Source organism: Canis aureus, chromosome 33, assembly GCF_053574225.1.
Source record: "Canis aureus isolate CA01 chromosome 33, VMU_Caureus_v.1.0, whole genome shotgun sequence".
NCBI lineage: Eukaryota > Metazoa > Chordata > Mammalia > Carnivora > Canidae > Canis > Canis aureus.
In genome coordinates this window covers 26839014-26858286 of record NC_135643.1, presented here as the reverse complement: position 1 = coordinate 26858286, position 19273 = coordinate 26839014, and the positions used below count along the sequence as shown (strand labels likewise).

Here is a 19273-nt window from a genome sequence, read left to right as displayed (position 1 = left end):
ATGCCAAAAATGTAACTATATATATATATATATATATATATATATACATATATATAATTTCCCCACTAGTTTGGTTATTGGGTATATTCATAGTTACCAGAAGTAGCAAGTTTGGATTTCCTTTTGCTTTACTCTAGGCAAACTGGAATTTACTTATGTTTAACCATTGGGTACAAAGCACTATTTAAGACATAAAAAGTCCCTGTATATCCAAAAAAGAGAATCTTCTTTTGGTATCCAAACTCAAAATGAGAAAATGTTATGCAAAAACAACATTAAAACCTTATAAAATCACCTTTAGATTAAGTATTTCAGGAACAAAATTTTAAAATGCAAATTTTTCTGTCATGTAGATGTCTTATGAATTTCTAGGGATGTACATGCCATATACATGCATTAAACAGCCCTCTGAAAAGCACCACTTCATTTTGTTGTTTATATTCCCTAGTAATATATGTAACTATATACTATAGAGATGAAATCTTTCAAAGTAGCAATCAAATCTTAAAATCTAATGTCATATTAGCACATTCTATTTGAACACTGAAAGTCCACCTTATTTTGGTTTTTAAAGAAAACCACTTAGTCAAATCTTTTTGCTGTTCTAAAGAAGCATCTACCAGTCAATTAAAATGTCTTGACAAAAAAAAAAAAATGTCTTGACAAGATATGCCTGAAATCTTAGCAGACAGTTTTGAGCTATTTCCAAATTAAAGTTCAGTGTCCCAGGACATTGTGTTTCAGCAAATGTTATCCTTAATGCCTGCCTTGTTTGAGTACAAATCAGCAACCAAAAATATTTACATCTTGGCTCAGAACATGGAACACACATTCCCCATTCATCATCCAAATGATTGAGCGATCCAAAAATACTTCTTCATTCAAGTAACATTAGTGATCATGTAGGATTGTTTTTAAACAATTTTGCTTTAAAAAATGTTTAAACAGCAAAAAATAAAAATAATAAACCTAGATACTTCATTTTCTCTAGACTAACATCATAAAAGTTCTTATAGCCCTTGATTTTGAAAAACTCAATATTTAAATATGGACCTGAGAGAAAAATGGTCCATATCAATGTCCATTATTTGTATCACTAGGTGCTTTGCTATAGCGAATGTATACTCTTCTGGAAGGTTAGTACAGCATAGTGGTTAAGAGTATGGACCCCAGAATCAGACTTAGGTTTGAGTCCAGGCCTACCACTTAACTAGCAGTGTGACTTAGGATAAATTACTTCACCTCTCTGGTGAACAGTTTTGTCATAATGTTGTGAGCATCAAAAAAGTTACCCTATTTAAGCATTTAGAACAATTTCTGGCATGTAGTATGCATTCAGTAAATGTTAGATGTTATAATGTTATTCCGTGTTTTTTTTTTAATTCAAAACTTATAGAGATGTTTCACATCAAAGATTTTCTAATTGGCTGTTAATTCCTATTCTTATGTGTATTTAGTATACTCCCTGATTTATGCATATATGTATATAATCTATATCATATAGTATACATATATACATATAAACCATATAATGAATAGGATTATATGTATATAAGTATATATGGGCACATATGCAAAAGAAAAGAGAAATAGAAAAAATATTTGAGGCAAAATACATAATAAATTGAAAAAATCTTATTCTTAAGTCCAACCTTTCGTGTTAATAACACATTTATCCTTTCAAAGATCTCCACTTTTAAGTAGTTGATAGTTGGAGCTTGAGCAGTTTGTTTTTTGAGCTTGAGGTGTTTGTTTTGCTGCTTCTGTTAAGTGTTTCCTTCAACATGTTCTTCAAAATACACTTTGAAATAATCTTTTTAGGAACCACAGTCTTCCTTAAAACTTGATACAGGATCAGTTCATGTAGTTTGGAGGTTTCTTGACTTCTAGACCAAGATTTTGTAATGTAAGTTTTATGAGGTAGTCAATCAATAACTTGCCAGAAAACAAATGTCAGGGGCCCCTTTTCTTAAGCGTAAGTCATCTTCCCAAGGTAGTTAGCTGGCACATAACCTTTCTGCCCCTGAGCTTCAGCTAACCACCACTCTTTATTACCACTTAGGTCACAAAATCTAAGTATGTGGACTCTTTGGTATTCCTGAAGGCTGAGTTCATGGTCACTTCGTGCTTGAAAGGCATGAACTGCATAGAAAATCTAGACAAAAAAGGAAATGACATTATTGGAAGCAGAACCTAAATATTTAGACAAATATAATAAAGATATCCAAGCTTTTAGAAAGAAGGCTAAGTTTTCTTATTTTTTCAACATCACATTCCCCAGTTCCTTCTGCTGCATTTATTTTGCTAAACCATGACCCAGATGAGAATATAGTTCAACATGCATTCTTACTGTTCTCTGGGGAAGAGTCTAAACTGTCCATGCTCGAAGGCAATCTGGCAGGGGTTTCTCTGTGTGTTGTTGTTTTTTGTTTTTGTTTTTTTTTTTTTTTTTAAGATGCTATTTTATTAGAGAACAAGCAGGGGGAGCTGCAGAGGGAGACGGAGAAGTCGACTGCCCACTGAGCAGGCAGCCCGACGCAGGACTCAGTCTCAGGGCCCTGGGATCATGGCCTGAGCCAAAGGTAGATGCTTAACTAATTGAGCCACCCAGGCACCCAGTTTGGCAGTTTCTGTTAAAAGATGTATTTTTTATTTTATTTTTTTAAGTAGGCTCCACACCCAACGTGGTGCTTAAACTCATGACCCTGAGATTAATAAGAGTTGCATGCTCCTATTGACTGAGCCAGCCAGGCACCCCTAAAAGACTTTTTAAAATGTTAATTCTTTTTTTATTCAGTAATAGCTCTAAGAATCTCTCCTACAGAAATAGAAACATTGGCAGAGATTTTTGCACAATAATATTGCTGCAGTGCCCATTCACAAAATGAGAAGTGAGAGGGAAATGGGAATAGCATTAAGTGTTCAGTAAGAGGGGAATAGTTAAAATCTATTCTAGATCTTTATGCTAAGGAAATTTGTAGTCATTAAAAATGCTGTCTTCTGAGACCAATATCATGGGCAAATGCTTATGATGAAATAGAAAGTAAAAAAAAAAAAAGTATATAAAATCAGATGTACAATATAAGTCTAGTAGTATTAGTTCCTTTGAGTAGTAGAATTAGAGATGATTTTCATTTTTCTTGTTTTCTAAACCTTTATCATGACAATGCATTAAATTTATAACTTTTAAATTATCTTAAGGGGCCTAGAAGAAATTAATAAAACATACTTCCGTCAAAAGATTTTTTCTCTAACCTCAAAGGAATACTTCAGAATTATTAGAACATAAGAAGCCCCTAAGTAAGTGTTTAGTCACTCTTCCACTAAGATCATAAGATTGATAACAGAAATGTTATATCATAAAATTAAGCAATTGACTAACAACATTTTATTCATTCATTTATTTAATCAAAATTTATTAAGTACCTATAAGTGCCAGATATTATATTATCCAAGAACTTACAATGCAGCTAAGGAAAAAATGGGGCCCCAAAAAGGTACACACACAATCAACAAAAAACACCCTATACACATAAGTAATATACATGAGCCGGTTTTTTAAAGAGGTAACTTTGTATACGTGACAAAGTTGATAAAGGGGGTGGAAATGTCATATTCCAAGGTACATAGAATGAAAACAGTATATGGGAAAGGCAAGTAGATTAACTTTCTCAAAATTGAGAGCCAATATTAAAAGGAAACGGTAAGAAATAAGATGACTTCACTGAGTAGGAAAAGAGACTGGGGAATGTTGAGAGAGCACTATATAGTTAGCAGCTTAAGTTATTCTGTAGATGTTGAACTGTTATTTAACTTTTGATGAAATTTTGATATCACTGATTTTATCTCAACAACTCTCATGAGCTCTACCTCAAAGAGAGGAGCATTTATGGGGTGCCTGGCTGGCTTAGTCAGTTTAGAGCATGTGCCTCTTAATCTTGGGGTTATGAGTTCAAGCCCCAGGTTGGGGTAAAACTTACCTAAAAAAAGAGAGAGAGAGAGAGAAAGGAACATTTAAATTTTTGTCTACTGACCAATGATGGTACACAGTAGGAATTCAGATATATGTTAATTTGACTTAAAAGGCTGAAAGTCTTGAATATCACACAAGAATGTAAAAGAGATAACCTTGCATTATAGAAGATACACACAAGACAGATGGCTGGGCATGGATTATTTTGTAATTTAAAAATTAAAGGGGGTGCCTCAGTGGCTCAGTTAAGTGATTGCCTTTAGCTCAGGTCATAATCCCAGGGGCCTGGGATTGAGTCCCCCCAGGCTCCCTGCTCAGAGAGTAGTCTGCTTAAGGATTCTCTCTCTCCTTCTGCCCCTCCCCCTGACTCAGCTTGCTCTCTCTCTCTTTCTCAAATAAATAAAATCTTTAAAACTTTTTTTAAAAATAAAAATTAAAGAAGAAAATAAAAAGGGAGGTGCTATAAATTCTTGAGTAATGGAGTGGCAGCAATAATAACCACTTTTCTATGCTCATGACAGTTTACATGTCCAATGTTCTATACCCTCATTGTGAGTTGTGACTTACTTTAGTCACAGAGTTCGTGCTGCTAGGATTGCATCTTCTTTTTTTTTTTTTTTTGATTGCATCTTCTAACTCCAAATTCTGTGCTTGATCTATTTCTCATATTACTTTAGGAAGCAGACTCTTTCTAGAAAGGATATGCATAGTATATTCTTGTGGAAAGGGACTAAGGTCTCTAATATGTTGCTGCTAATGTTTTTGTTGATTAGAAAATGAAGAAATTGATTAGGGTCACAAGAGCAGAATGGGGGATTTGGTGGGCAAAAGCTTTCAGGAATATCATGTGCCATAATACAGTTTCTGATTCTCTGTAAGAGACCATGTTAACAGTTGCTTAGCCAAATTTTATAATTTTCATGCACAATATATATGCATTGCCAATGCAGCTATAGATTGTTTAGCAAGTTGAATTACCTACTAATATATGACTCCTAAATATTTGTGGTGGTCTTTCACTTTGGCACATTTTCTCTCAAAGGGAATATAAAATCTTCCACTTAAATCTATTTAGTATGAGGGGTGCCTGGCTGGCTCAGTTGGTTAAGCATCTGACTCTTGATTTTGGTTCAGGTCATGATCTTAGTGTTGTAAGATACAGCTCTGTGCCCAGCTCCATCCTAAGTGGGGAGTCGGCTGAAGGTTCTGTCTCTCCCTCTCCCTTTGCCCTTCCTCCCACTTGTGTGCTCATGCTTGCTTGCTCACACTCTCTCTGTGTCAAATAAATAAATAAATAAATAAATAAATAAATAAATAAAATAGATAAATAAGTCTTTAAAAAATCTATGTGGTATGAAATACAGCAGAGCATGTATTTGAAACACTAAATATAAATCCTCATGAAATTGTGAATTTAAAGCACAAAATTACATACTTTAAATACTTTGAGGGATCATGGTCCGAAATTAATTTAGGATGAGCATATTTTAGTTTTATGTTTATGCCTCCCATTTAACATAAGATAGATACTCAATTTTAAAGAGACAGCAGTTGATAACATTAGACCACAAGTTAGAAGTTTTCAGTCTGTTATATGTAAAAGCTGAAAAATTTCTTATTTTTTGGAATATTTTAATTGTTCTAGGCTCTATCTTTTTAACCTTCAATGTTAATGTTTTGGTCCGGACACATTAATTAAATTTTATTAAGTTAAGCCATAAACACCTGATCCTTCCTCTTTCCTCAGCATTTATTAAAATATATTTTCTTAGTTGCTTCTTTGCATTCTCTAAAGCTCTGGTTCATTTTATGTACAATAGTCTATGAATACAACCCAGTTCTCTATGGCATTTAATTTTTTTAAATAACACTCTGTATTGTATTATTGACTCATATTCAATTTATTAGCCACTTTTTATAACCACGAGATCCTTCCCTGTAGTAGCATTGACAGTTCAGTATTCCCTTATTCTATATTTGTGTACTTAATTATTCCTCCCTTAGTGAGCCACATTAGCTGTCTTCAGTGAATCTCATTTTATTGATTTCATCCCAGTTCTTCAATTAACAAAAATAATATTTTAATCTTCCTTTCCAAAACTAAAAAGCTATGAAACCAGTATTTATAGTATTATATGTAGTTCAGAAAGCCAAGATAGTTATATTGCATGAAAAATGCTCTTTCTTCTCTTCCTCTCTCCAGGAGCAAGCTTTCACATTCTTCAGTGATCAATTATGTATTGTTATTACACAAGTAATTTTTATAAAGAAATGATTTTAATAAAGGTAAGGAGAAATCACCCAACTGCTATTAATACCTTGTATTTCTTCCCCTTTTTCCTTCCTTCCTTCCTTCCTTCCTTCTTTCCTTCCTTCCTTCCTTCCTTCCTTCCATCCTTGTTCCTTCTTTTCTTTCTGCCTATCTACCTAAAGTGCCAATAAACACGGAATTATAGTATACATAATTTTTGCAGCCTGCCTTTTACTTTAAAATATGTCAAAAAATAGCTCTCTAAAGCATCATTTTAATGACTATTTAAATACATTATGTTATGACCTGCTGGCTTTTAAGCACTTTCTAAAACAGTGATAAACTAGACATGTAGCATCATCATCAAAAGTAGTTGAAACATGTAAAGATGAAGGACCAGACAGTGAATTTAGGATTAGGGCCATAACAACTAACTGTTTTAGAAGTTCCTAATTCAAAACTTATGTTCTCAGTACTATTTACATGAAAAGGAAGCAGCACTGATTCTCAGACATTAAACCTCCCTCTAAAACTGGGTTTAGCTGTTATTAAATCTGGTCCACTTTGAGAAGTGCTGAAAATTGCATCATGTTAGTCTTATACTTTGCTTACCAAGCAAGGCATCTTAGATATTGTGGTAGGCAGAACTCTAACGCGGACATTGCCTGTTGAACATGTCCTACATAATAAGGTCCCTAATACACTGACTTTGAGCCAGTCAAAGATTATGCTGAGTGTGCCTGACGTAATCAGGTGAGCCCTTTAAGAGAGAATTCAGGCCATTTCTGAAGGGAAAGATTTAAAACCAGAGAGATGCTCATCTGCTGGCCTTGAAGAAGCAGTCATTCTGTGAACTGCCTACAGACATAGCCACATGGTAAGGGTCTGAGAGCAGCATCCAGTTAGCGAAAATGGTCCTTGGCTGATGGCCAACAAGAAAATGGAGGCCTCAGTCCTTCTAAAACAAGGAACTGAGTTTTGCCAACAACCACAAGCTTGGAAGAGAACTCAGGGTTTCAGAAAGGAGGACAGCCCAGCAAGCATCTGGATTGCAGCTATGTGACATGCCAAGCAGAGCACCTAGCTAAGCTGTACCTGGACTTCTGACCACAGAAATGGTGAGATAATGCATTTATGTTCTTTAAGCCACTTAGTTTGTGACAATTTGTTACATGGCAGAGAAAACTAATACAAATCATGTCATTGATCTTTGACGGGTGAAAGGGGAGAATACATTAGAGTAGGATGGCATAATTGTTGGCTTTTGTTAATTTTTTTGATAGAACATAAAGTAGTGAGTAAAGAAATTAAAGATTAAGTCCTTTAGTATAAATGCCAGGTTGCAAAAATCCATGACCTCTTCCCCATTATTCTACAAAGGTGCTGGATCATCATTTAGAGAGCTTCTAAAACATCCAGGGAAAGCCTATGTATGCTTTCTGTGTGGGATATGCATGGAGGAATCTGAATTGATTGGTCCTTAGGCCCCAGTAAGCAAACTGACCATACCTCCTAATTACACCTGTCATAGCTACCTCACCCAGTAAGCACTCTCTTTCACTAACAAAAGCGTCCCATTATAGATAATAAGTTATATTTTCACCTTGCACATAAGACTTCTGATCCACTAGAACCATTCTAGGAAATGCAGGAGGCTCTTAATCCAACTATCTTTTTTCTTGAGTGGATGGGAGAATGGATAAGCAAGTTAAGTCTTGAGAGCAATGGTTTCTAACCTTTTAAAATAAAATTCCCCTTTGAAAATCTGTTGAAAGCTATGGACTTTTACTATAGTTATGCATATAAGCACAACATTTCCAATGTATTTGAGGGGATTTATAAATCCTTCAAAGCCCATTCATAGATTCCATTTATTTGTGGAATCCACATTAAAAACTCAGCTTGAGTATAAAAATTAATTTCGGAGCCACTACTCCGAAGTCAGTCTGAACTTGCCTATTTATGACTGATTTTTAGGACCCCAGTGATGCCCCCTGAATATCAGGTATAGGTCAAGACTACCCATCTACCTGTCCTTCTTGTCAGGGTCCACTATAACCATCAATAAGAGTAGATTACAGCCTATAAAACCAATGGCAATATGCTATTTCAATTCTGGAAGAAAGCAAAAAAAAAAAAAAAGTGCAAAAGTGCAACTGCCATAGTAGGAAAGGATAGGGAAGAAATGATGACTCAAATTGTCATTCAGTTAAACCAATGTTTCAGTTGATGTTCCTGATAATAAAATACAACCAAGAACAAAGTCTAAATAGCCACACAGAAAATTAGTTTGTAGTGGACCTCAAATGTGCATATTACAATGTACAGTGTATTCTCACTGTTCACAAAAAAAAAGATACAATTTACTCCCACTTTCAATCACCTTATAGGAACCTCTATAATGCATTCATTGTTCTATTAGATTGTCACACCATAGGTATGAGAGTTAAACATTTTCTTCTTCACACCTTCTAGGAGTCAACAGAATGAAAATATCAGCCTTCTGATAAGGATTAGGAAGATCATCCAAGGTTTTCCTTCTGTTTCGAGGGCTGAACAGTAGTTGCATAATTGGAAAAGTCTGAAAACCACTAGCCCATGTACCTCTATTGACTGGAATTAAGACGTTAAGGGAAATATTCCTATGTGGTCTTTTCTTCTCTCTCTTGAACTGGGGTTTCTAACAGGTGCATTGTCTTCAACTTATGGTAAATTTACTGGGATATTGGGACACCCAGGTGGCTCAATGGTTTAGCGCCTGCCTTTGGCTCAGGGCGTGATCCTGGATTCCCAGGATCAAGTCCCACATTAGGCTCCCTGCATGGGCTGCTTCTCCCTCTGCCTATGTCTCTGCCTCTCTCGCTCTCCGTGTCTCTCATGAATAAATGGATGAAATCTTAAAAAAAAAAAAAATTTACTGGGATCTCATGAATAAATGGATGAAATTCTTAAAAAAAATTTACTGGGATAGACTTTGCTCATATGCGTGAGAGTCTTGCAATTTGGACTCAATTATTTTAACAAAAAGGAAAGTATTCAGGGATCCTACGTGGACATTGATCCAAGCTGCATTTTCTAGTCCAGTTTTGTTAGGAATAATGCTTATATGTATGTCCCTGACCCCAAGGTCTATTTTGAATTGATTCCAAACTCGGAGGGAAAAAGCAAGTAGCACTCTATGAAGAGATACTATCAATATACTTTGTTTTGAGCAAAAGAAAATTATCTCATTTTTTTCCTCTCTTGGTAATGGAACCTTCTAATGGACCTAATTCATATGAAACATATTGATAGGATTACTCAAAGGGAATTACTTTGCAGCAGCTATTAGGAAGTAGACTACAAATCCCATGCCCAAAGAGCCTACTTGAGGTACTTAAGTCCCTGTGGAGCCAATAATTAGAGCTCAATGTTAAGCCAGCTTTAGGATGTCTTGACAAATTTTGTCCTCAAATTTCTGCCCTTCTATTATTGGGATAATAATATACTGACTTATTGGGATAAGTCAAAGTCGGCCAGGATATGTAATCCCAAATAGATTTCACTGGTAAAATTTCATTAACCTATTGGTATTACTGGGCAGCCCCGGTGGCTCAGCGGTTTAGTGCTGCTTTCAGCCCAGGGTGTGATCCTGGAGACCCAGGATCGAATCCTGTGTCGGGTTCCCTGCATGGAGCCTGCTGCTTCTTCTTCTGCCTGTGTCTCTGCCTCTCTCTCTCTCTCTCTCTCTCTTTCTCTGTGTGTGTGAATACACAGAATACAGAGGCAAAAAAAAAAAATCTATTGGTATTACAATATTATTCTCTTTTCTAGAAACTTTGAATAAACTAAGAGTGAACAAGTAATAGAAAAATAGTGTTTTGAAACTTCAAAAGAGTGATAAAAACATAGATCAATGTCCAGATGAATTAAGAATCAGTCATGACTGGGAGAAATCATTTACAAATTATATTTGATAAAGAACTTGCATCCAAAGTACATAAAGAAGTCTTACAATTGGATAATAAGTAAAATGACTGAATTTATAAAATGGGCAAATATTTGAATATACATTTCACCAGAGAAAATGCAGGAATGGACAGTAAGCACATGAATGATACTCAACAGCATTAGTCAAATGCAAATAAAAACTACAATGAGATACCACTTCGCAGCCACTAGAGTGGCTATCATAATAATAATAAAAAAAGACAATAAGGTGAGGATGTGAAGAAACTGCAATCCACAACCCACATGCATTGCTCGTGGGTATGTAAATTTGTGCAGCCACTTTGAAAAACAGTCTGGTAGTTTCTCTTAAAAGTTAAACATAAATTCACCATATCAACAAGCAATTCTACTGTGAGATATCTACTCAAAAGAAATGAAATCCTCACAAAGACTTGTACATAAATGTTTATACCAGCATTATTCATAATAGAAATTACCCAAAATGTCTATCAACTGGTGAATGGATAAACAAAGTATGCTATAACCATAGGATGAAATACTGTTATGTGATAAAACAAAACAAAACAAAACAAAAAAACAAAGTACAGGGACACCTAGGTGGCTCCGTGGTTGAGCATCAGCCTTCAGCTCAGGGTGTGGTCCTGAGGTCCTGGGATCAAGTCCCACATCGGGCTCCCTGCTTGGAGTCTGCTTCTCCCTCTGCCTGTGTCTCTGCCTTTCTCTATCTCTGTGTCTTTCATGAATAAATAAATAAAATCTTAAAAACAACACCCCCCCACAAAATACATTTGTATATTCCGACATGGATGAATCTCAAAAATATTATGCTAAGTGAAAGAAGCCAGCTCCAAAGCCCCACATATTGTATGAATCCATTAATACAAAATATACAATAAAGTCAAATATATGGAGAAAGAAAGTAAATTAGTAATTTCCTTAGGCTGGGGTGAGAAAGAAAACAGATTGCAAATGAGTGCAAAGGATTTTGGGGATGAAGGGAATATATTTTTTTTAAGATTTTATTTATTTATTCATGAGAGACACAGAGGCAGAGACACAGGCAGAGGGAGAAGCAGGCTTCATGCAGGGAGCCCGATGTGGGATTCAATCCCAGGACTCCAGGATCATGCCCTGAGCCAAAGGCAGGCGCTTAACCACTGAGCCACCCAGGCATCCCATGATGAAGGGAATATTCTAAACTTGGATTGGGGTGATAGTTGCACAGCTCTGAAAATATACCAAAAGTCATTGAATTATATACTTAAAATGGATGAATTTTATGGTATGTAAATAAGTCCTTAATAAAGATATATTTTTTTAAAGATTTATTTATTTATTCATGATAGTCTGTGTCCAGACTGAGAGAGAGGCAGAGATCATGACCTGAGCCAAAGACAGGTGCTCAACCACTGAGCCACCCAGGCATCCCTAGATTTTTTTTTTTTTTTAAAGAACTGGTCATGAATTGGACAACAATCAATGTATCAGCAATGAAAGAAACTAAGTAGATAAACTATTTTTGAAGGGCAGTATGGCAATGCCTATCAAGACTTTAGATATATATACCCTTTGACCCTCCAATAGTTTTAGGAATTTTTCCTACATATGTACTCATGTAAGTGCACAAAAATAGATAAACAAGGATCTTGCTTGAAATAGTTTGAAATTATAAAAAGACCTGAATAGTCTAAATGTCTTATTAGAGTAATAGTTACATAAATTGTGATATATCCACAAAATAAATTACTATGCAGAATTTTTTAAAGAATAAGGTAGATATTTAGGTACTGTTGTGTCAAAGATACATTGTTAAGTGGGGGAAAAAAGCAAATTATGTAACATATACACATTCCCACTTGCATTGTTTGTATATGCACAGAGAATCTCTGAAACGTGAATCCTAATACTGTCTCTGAAGGGTAGGGTTAGGGGAGAAAGGAATAAAGACCTTTACTTTTAGTTTACATATATCTTTATACCATTTTAACTTTTCAGAAGTAACATGTATTACTCTTATAAAAAAAGTAAATTAATTAATATCCGCTAAAGAAAAAAAGCAAGTTAAAAAGAGAAACAGTTAGTTGGTCACCACTTGAGGATTAACAGTTAAATATACTGAAACTTTCTGAGGTAGCCAAAAGGAACCCTTCATCATAGTCAACTTATTTTGTGAAAGAATGGTCCCCATAGTCTCTGCATTGGTGCTGCATGGGAAAGGCAGCTCTCAAAAGTTTCAATATATAGTAAATGGCATTATACAAGAGATTATAAACGGCCAATTATATAGATAGCTTAATGAAGATACTGCTCTTGAAGGAATCATGGACAATTTCCCACATGTTCTTTATGGTGACAATCTGTTGTATTGAACTTTCTGTGATGGAGGAGTATAAGAAGACCATCTTTGCTTCACTCTAAATACATGCCAGCAGGGTAGTAATAATAATGATTACTGTTTACAGAGTGTCTGCTCTGTGCTGGGTACTTTACATGTACACATTTTCTCTAATCCTCACATCAAGTCTGCAATGAAGGAATTATCATCCTCCTTCCCTCATTTGATTAAATAGGCTCAGAGAATTAAATTCCTTGCGAAAAGGGGCACAGAGAATAAGTGTTCATAAAGCGAGGTCTCCTTGCTGTCAAAGCTGACACTCTTCCGCCAAGTCTTACGGTAAGACAGAATGCTATTAGAGAGATAGACCTTTCATGATTTGAACAGCCAAGCAGTTTTACATCAAGGTTCAAACTCTTACCTGTTCATCTACCTCTTGAGAACTGTCAACATCAGTGCCGTTTGTTTCCAACTTTCCATATGTACCACTAAGAGATGAGCTGCTATCACTTATGCTACTTTCTGGGGTGCCTGTGACACTGTCACTAGCTGGCCGTGAGGACACAAAGAGGCTGATGTTATCAAAATCATCATCACCGAACCTGTTTTCAGCATCCACCTTCTGCACTTTTGCTGGATTGTAGGGTTTTAAGAAGGAAGAATACACATAGCCTCTTATAACTGGATAGGAATAAAAAGAAAGAAGAAACGAGGTCATTTGTATACCCTTACCAAACATTTGTGTTTAGAGAAGCAAAGAGAGGCCCCTGGGAAAAATCTCAACTTGAAAAGACGTGGTAGTTCTGTGCATTTTACACAAAAAACTTACTTCCTGTATCAACAAGCCACCTGCTTGTACTCCCCAGTGGATCCTTCTGTTCCATCACAGCCACCAACTCCCCTTCCAGAAGATTGATGTCATATTCTTGTGTAGCATTGCACTTGCGCTTTGCTTGGTAGAGTTCTTCTTTACCGTATGTGGATAGAAGTTTGGAGCGGTGAATGTCAGTTTGACGTGGCACTTCTGGCTGGGAGAAGTAAGGAAAAACTTTGGTTTAGATAGATGTATACATACAATAAAATCGTCACTGAGCCAGTAAATATTTCTTCTTTGGAGATTTTTTAAATGTTAAAGCCACACATTGACTTGGGATTATTTCAATGTTGAAGCACTGATGGAGTTATTATTGTGAAGCATCCGGCTGAGTTATGCAGTGAAAAATTCTTTAGTTAGCACATGAGGGCAGTGTTGCAGAGAAGAAAGAAAATTCAACTGAGTATAAGAAAGCAGAGGTTCTAATCCCTCTTGGATGGAACAATTTTTTATTTTTTTCCATACTGTAGACAATCTCTTGCATATTGAACACTTGATAAATAATAATTAAGCAAATTGTACATGTGCATGTCTTTTTCTGGGAAATAATATCAGTAAATTGGGCAGGGTCAAGAGGCCTAGACCCCTCTTTGCTCTGCCTCTAGTGATTTTGAGAAAGCTACTTTGTCTCTGGAGCCTGGGATTTCTTATCTAGAAAAATGAAAGAGTTGAACTATTATGATTTTGCTCTATACAATTCTATTTATTCATTCAACAGATATTTATATCTGTTGTCAGGCATCATTTTAGCAGCTTGGAATACATCATGTACAAAATGGGTAAAAATCTATGACCTTATAGAACTCATAGATAAGAAATCCTATATATAATAGGTAAATTATAGGATATTAGAATCAGGTAAGTGATGTGAAAAATAATGTGACTTGAACAAGGGAAAGAAGTGCTAGTCATTGTCATAAATCCTACCAAACTCACCGGAATTTGCAAAGGTTTCTTCTTTTCAAAACTAAGTTTCCTTTCAATAAAAGTGGCACTGTTGTCTTTTACAAAATTAAGATTTTGAACCTCTTCCAGTACTTGATTCTGAATTTCAGAGATTCTCGGGGCCAACAGTGGTACCTATAGGTAGAAATGATACAGCATTGTTCTCAACTATTTAACTATATTAGGTATTGAATTTAGTAGAGTTATGACAAACAGAGAAAGTAGAAGATGGCTCCACAGCAAAAAAGTTAGGGCAATATTAGAACTTCTGGATAAAAATGGTCTAATTTGCTATCTCCAAAAGCCTCACTAAAATGATAGGGATAACTGTTTTAAAGGTCCAAGCTTAGGGGCACTGGGGTGGTTCAGTCAGTTAAGTGTCTGCCTTCAGCTCAAGTCATGGTCCTGGGATCCTGGGATCAAGCCCCACATCACACTCCTTGCCCAGTGGGGAATCTGCTTTTCTCTCTTCCTCTGCCCCATCCCCTGTTCGTGCTCTCTCTCTCTCTCTCAAATAAATACAATCCGTAAAAAAAAATAAAAATAAAGCTTCAAGCTTAAATAAAAGAATAGAAGAGAAACAAAAAGCAATGAAATTTTGGAAGAAGGGCTCAGGAATTGATGGCAGTAGGGTCCTCCAACATGGTAGGGTGGGAAAGTGGAAAGGAGAACAATGCTAAAACACGAAGCATTAGTTAAGAGCCTGTGGTGGTTTTAAAACAAATCAGTAAATTCTTTGATGTGACTCTCATCAAGAAGTGGAGTCCATGTCCTCTCTCCTCAAAAGTGCATGGGTTTTAAAAATTGCCTCCATGAATAGAACGTGGAAGTGAACAGAACCACAGAAGTGATGCTATCTGACTTTCAAGATTAGGCTAAAAGAGACTATCCAGTTTCTGCTGGTTTCTCTTGGGACACTCTGAGCGACTTTCGTAGCCATGGAAGAAGTCCAATTGCAATGTGGCTGCCATATCAAAAAGCTGTGTTGAAAGATCAGGTGGGAGGAGGTCTCTGGAGCCTCAACTGTCCTCATCCACAACTATTTGAGTTTTCTATCATCATCTCATCTTGAGGTCTTGAGGAAGTCTTTGAGATGACTAGCCTATTATCAGACTGCAATCTCACAGAGACACTGAGAATAACTGCCCTGAGCCCAGGGAACCTCCAGAACTATGAAAGACAATAGAAATAAATGACCATTGGTTGCCACATGCTGCCATATTTGATATAATTTGTTATGCAGTTACAGACAACTGGAATCTTCCGAATATCCATCAGTAGGAACAGGTTGATACACAAAACAACCATACATACTGTATGATTCCATTTTTATGAGATACAAACCAAACATAACAGTCTCTGGTAACACAGGTCAGTAGAATGGTTACCTTCGAGGGACTAGAGCTGAAGAATGGTCATGAGTGGCCCTTATGAGGAACTGGAAAGGGCTAATATCTAGATGTGGTTGGTGGTTACACAGATGTATATATATTTGCAAATACTCATGAGATGTATACTTCAGACTGATGTACTTTACTATATATAAGTTATACTTCAATTTAAAAAGTTTGAAATAGGGGGATGATCAAAGAACTGCAAATCAAAACCGTAGTGAGATATCATTTCACACCCACTGGATGGCTATAAAACAAAAGACAGATAGATGTAAGGAATTGGAACTTCAATCATCACTGTTGAGAATGTAAAATAGTGCAGCCACTTGGGAAAATCGTCTGGCAGTTCTTGAAAAGGTTAAACACAGAGTTAGCATATGATCCAACAATTCTACTCCTAGGTATGTACTCAAGAGAAATGAAAACAAACATCTACTAAGATCTTGAATATTCATAGCAGCAGTATTCATAGTAGCCAAAAAGTAGAAATGACCTAAATGTCCATCCACTGATGATGGGTAAATAAAACATGGTGTATATATACAATGAAATATTGTTTGGCAATAATAAGAATTAAGTACTAAAACGCTACAACATCGATGAACCTCAGAAACATTATGCTAAGTGAAAGTAGCCAGTCACAAAGAACCACATATTATATAATTCTATTTATATGAAATGCCCAGAATAGGCAAATCTTTAGAGACAGAAAATAGATTGGGGTTGCCTAGAGCTATGGGAGAGTGGTCGGGGGAACATGTGGATTCACTGCTAATGGTACTGGGTTTCTTTTGGGGGTGATGACAATATTCTAAAATTGATTGTGGTGATGATTGCACAACTTTTGTGAAAATACTAAAAACCATGGAATTGCATACTTTAAATGGGTGGGATATATGGTATGTGAATTATTTCTCAATAAAGTTGTTATCCAAAAAATAGGGGGCTGGTTATATACTATTGTATAGCTATGCAGTAGACTAGTATAAAGTTGTAGAAGGGCTGAGAAAGTTCTCTGTGTGCTGACAGGTATGCATCCTAAGGAGGTTAAAAAACAAATTGCAGGATGGTGCTGTAATACCCTAGTTTTCTCTAGGAAAAATATATGCATTTTGCATTTACTTCTAATAGCATAAAGAAACTCTAAATGGATAAACTAGTAACAATGGGGTGGAGTTGGGGAATGGGTGGTTAGGGAACAGGAGTCTATGTGAGACTGTTTACACATTTGTATGTAGTTTCGCCTTTTGAACCATGTAAATGTAGCACCTGCTTATTCAACTTAATTTAATTCAAAGGATAAGTTAAAAGTTAATTAAATACACAGTAAAAAATAAAGTAGGACAATTAATTTTCCTCCAAATGGTGTCCATTAAATATCTAACCAGCTGAATAAGAACTAACTGAAATGAAGGGCAAAGAAACCACACTGATTTTTTTAAGTTGATATTAAATTGTAAATATCTTCCTTCTTCAGGAAAGTAGTCATAAAATCATATCCTAATGGAAAGCTAAATTACATACAGATACACACACACACACACACACACACACACACACTAGACTTTTTTCCATAGAGGAAAACAAAAGCAAAAAAGACTGGTTTGACAGTTCTCCTGTTTCTGTCATTACACTGAGATGGCCTCCTTTTGGGATCCACACCTTAAATAGTCATGGTGAGCACTGAAGAGCAGTTGACTAGGAAGAGAATACAAAATACAAACTGATAAGCTTCAGCAAAGCATCAAGCAGGTAGAGCTAAAAGGTGTTTGGCATTTGAAAAGAAACCTCCAGAAAGAACAAGTGTGCATGTCACAATAAACCTGAACTAGGAAACTTTCTTGTGGAGAAAACAGAAAGAAACTGAAGGACTATGGGCTTCAGTTAAATTCCGCCCCCACCTCCGCACGCGCGTGCACACACACACACACACACACATACACACACCCTGCATGCATGCACACTACGAACAGGGCTGTTCCATGTGGCTGTGGTTTCTAGCAGGTGCTGCAGGCCTAGGCAGCCACACGCTTACCGGCGCCACCGTGGAATAAACCTGCTGAGCGGCGAGGGTCAAGTCCCTGAGGAGAGCTACGAAACTGCACAGACAGTTGTGCAGAATCTTCCGAGCCGCCCGGTTGAACACCTGGAGCTCCTCCACAAGCTGGGCGTTGAGGGCCTCATACTCCTTTTTGGCCAAGTCTGAGTCGTCTCCTGCTGCCCGAGGTAAGTGGCTGTTGCAGTCCAGCAGTTTGTCATAGCGTTTCTGGATGAGCTTCTGAGGCCCGGTGAATAGGGACAGCAGGGCCGACAGGGGCATCAGGACCAGCCGCTGCACGTGGGCTGCCTGCCGAGAGAGAAGAGCAGTCCTGTGACCGAGTAAGAACAACCATACGTGTCCTGCGCTGTCACCAGGAGGCTTACTTCCTCCCTGCGGGAGCGCAGAGCAGGACAGCAACGTCTGCGGCCAAGTTAAGGAGGATGTGATCTCTTTCTGGTCTCCCTAAACCTGCTCAAGGACTTGAAACAGGGACTTGAGACTCTAACATTGCGTGTAGAGTGAGCAGGAAGAGGAATAGAAAACTTAAAGCCCGCAGGCCCAAAATACACTCTACCTTTCTCTCTCCAGCCCCTGGTTTTGCATTGGGGTCATCTCCTTCAACATTTTCCCTTTCCTCTCCTTTCTAATCCCAGAGCCAAGCGCAGTTACTCCAGGACTGGGGTGGGAGGCAAACTCAGTCTCTGACCACTAAGACTGTGCAAATGATTCACCGTATCCTTCCCTTCCTTTCCTGACAATAAAAGGAAGGTGGTCCTAGAAGAGACTGTATTCTGTTCCTCCCACATCGGCCCAGTTCCCTGGCTACGCTACTGGCTCATTTTGGGTAGTGGAACTTTATATTCTATACCAATAAGTACCTCCTTATTATAGGTATTTTGCTCCTATGAAAGAAATGACAACAGTTATTGCTTTCTCTTTAAATACATTGAAGGACTAAGCTAATGCTGGTTCTGTTTTTAGGTCCAAGCCATTGAAAATGAACCTCATTTTAACAGCCAACCCCATGCCAGCCACAGAACATCCTAGCTTTACTTTCTCCTATTTCTTTTTCCTCCCCCTCTATTCTGAAGTGCAACTAGTATCCTATGTTTGCTGACTGCCGACTTTATGCTTTATCATAAATGTGTCGGTTACATGATTATGTTATAGCAATTTAGAAGTAGGTTTCTCTTTTGTACCCTAAATATGTCCTATGGAGTCAGTATCTGAGCAGCAGCTTTTATTAATTAAACAGCTTCTGGTAACTTTGTGTGAACTCATGGGAAATCTACAAGAGAAGGGAAACCAATCTCTTACTGACACTAGCAGTAGACTAAACAGATCAAACTTGATGTCTAGCTTATAAGATAATCAATATACACCTGCAGACTGTTTAATGAGTCCTTTGACTAAGTAAAGAATCTGTTTACTGTTCTGATAAATTACAGTATTGTAACTTGACTGGATTCTACAGGTAACATAATTACAATATTACAACATAGTTACTAT

The 19273-nt window shown here is 36.9% G+C and overlaps 2 protein-coding genes across 3 annotated transcripts in view; one reads left to right on the top strand and one right to left on the bottom strand.

Moving 5' to 3' along the window:
- Positions 1-6273, top strand: part of INTS12 (integrator complex subunit 12) — a 37945-nt gene extending 31672 nt beyond the window's left edge. The window contains exon 9 of the mRNA XM_077882195.1: positions 6177-6273. The gene's annotated coding sequence lies outside the window, so the exon portion shown is untranslated. The remainder of the gene's footprint in view (positions 1-6176) is intronic.
- The window catches only part of ARHGEF38 (Rho guanine nucleotide exchange factor 38), a 128501-nt gene continuing 110841 nt past the window's right edge, over positions 1614-19273 (bottom strand). The window contains exons 10-15 of one of the 2 annotated variants that reach the window (XM_077882190.1): positions 17759-18070; positions 14321-14464; positions 13340-13538; positions 12932-13191; positions 6292-6400; positions 1977-2155 (exon numbers count right to left, since the gene is read on the bottom strand). In XM_077882190.1, coding sequence (XP_077738316.1) covers positions 2118-2155; positions 6292-6400; positions 12932-13191; positions 13340-13538; positions 14321-14464; positions 17759-18070 — 1062 coding nt within the window. In that variant the 3' untranslated portion in view covers positions 1977-2117. Of the gene's footprint in view, positions 2156-6291; positions 6401-12931; positions 13192-13339; positions 13539-14320; positions 14465-17758; positions 18071-19273 lie in introns of both variants that reach the window. The other variant, XM_077882189.1, reaches the window with a different exon arrangement.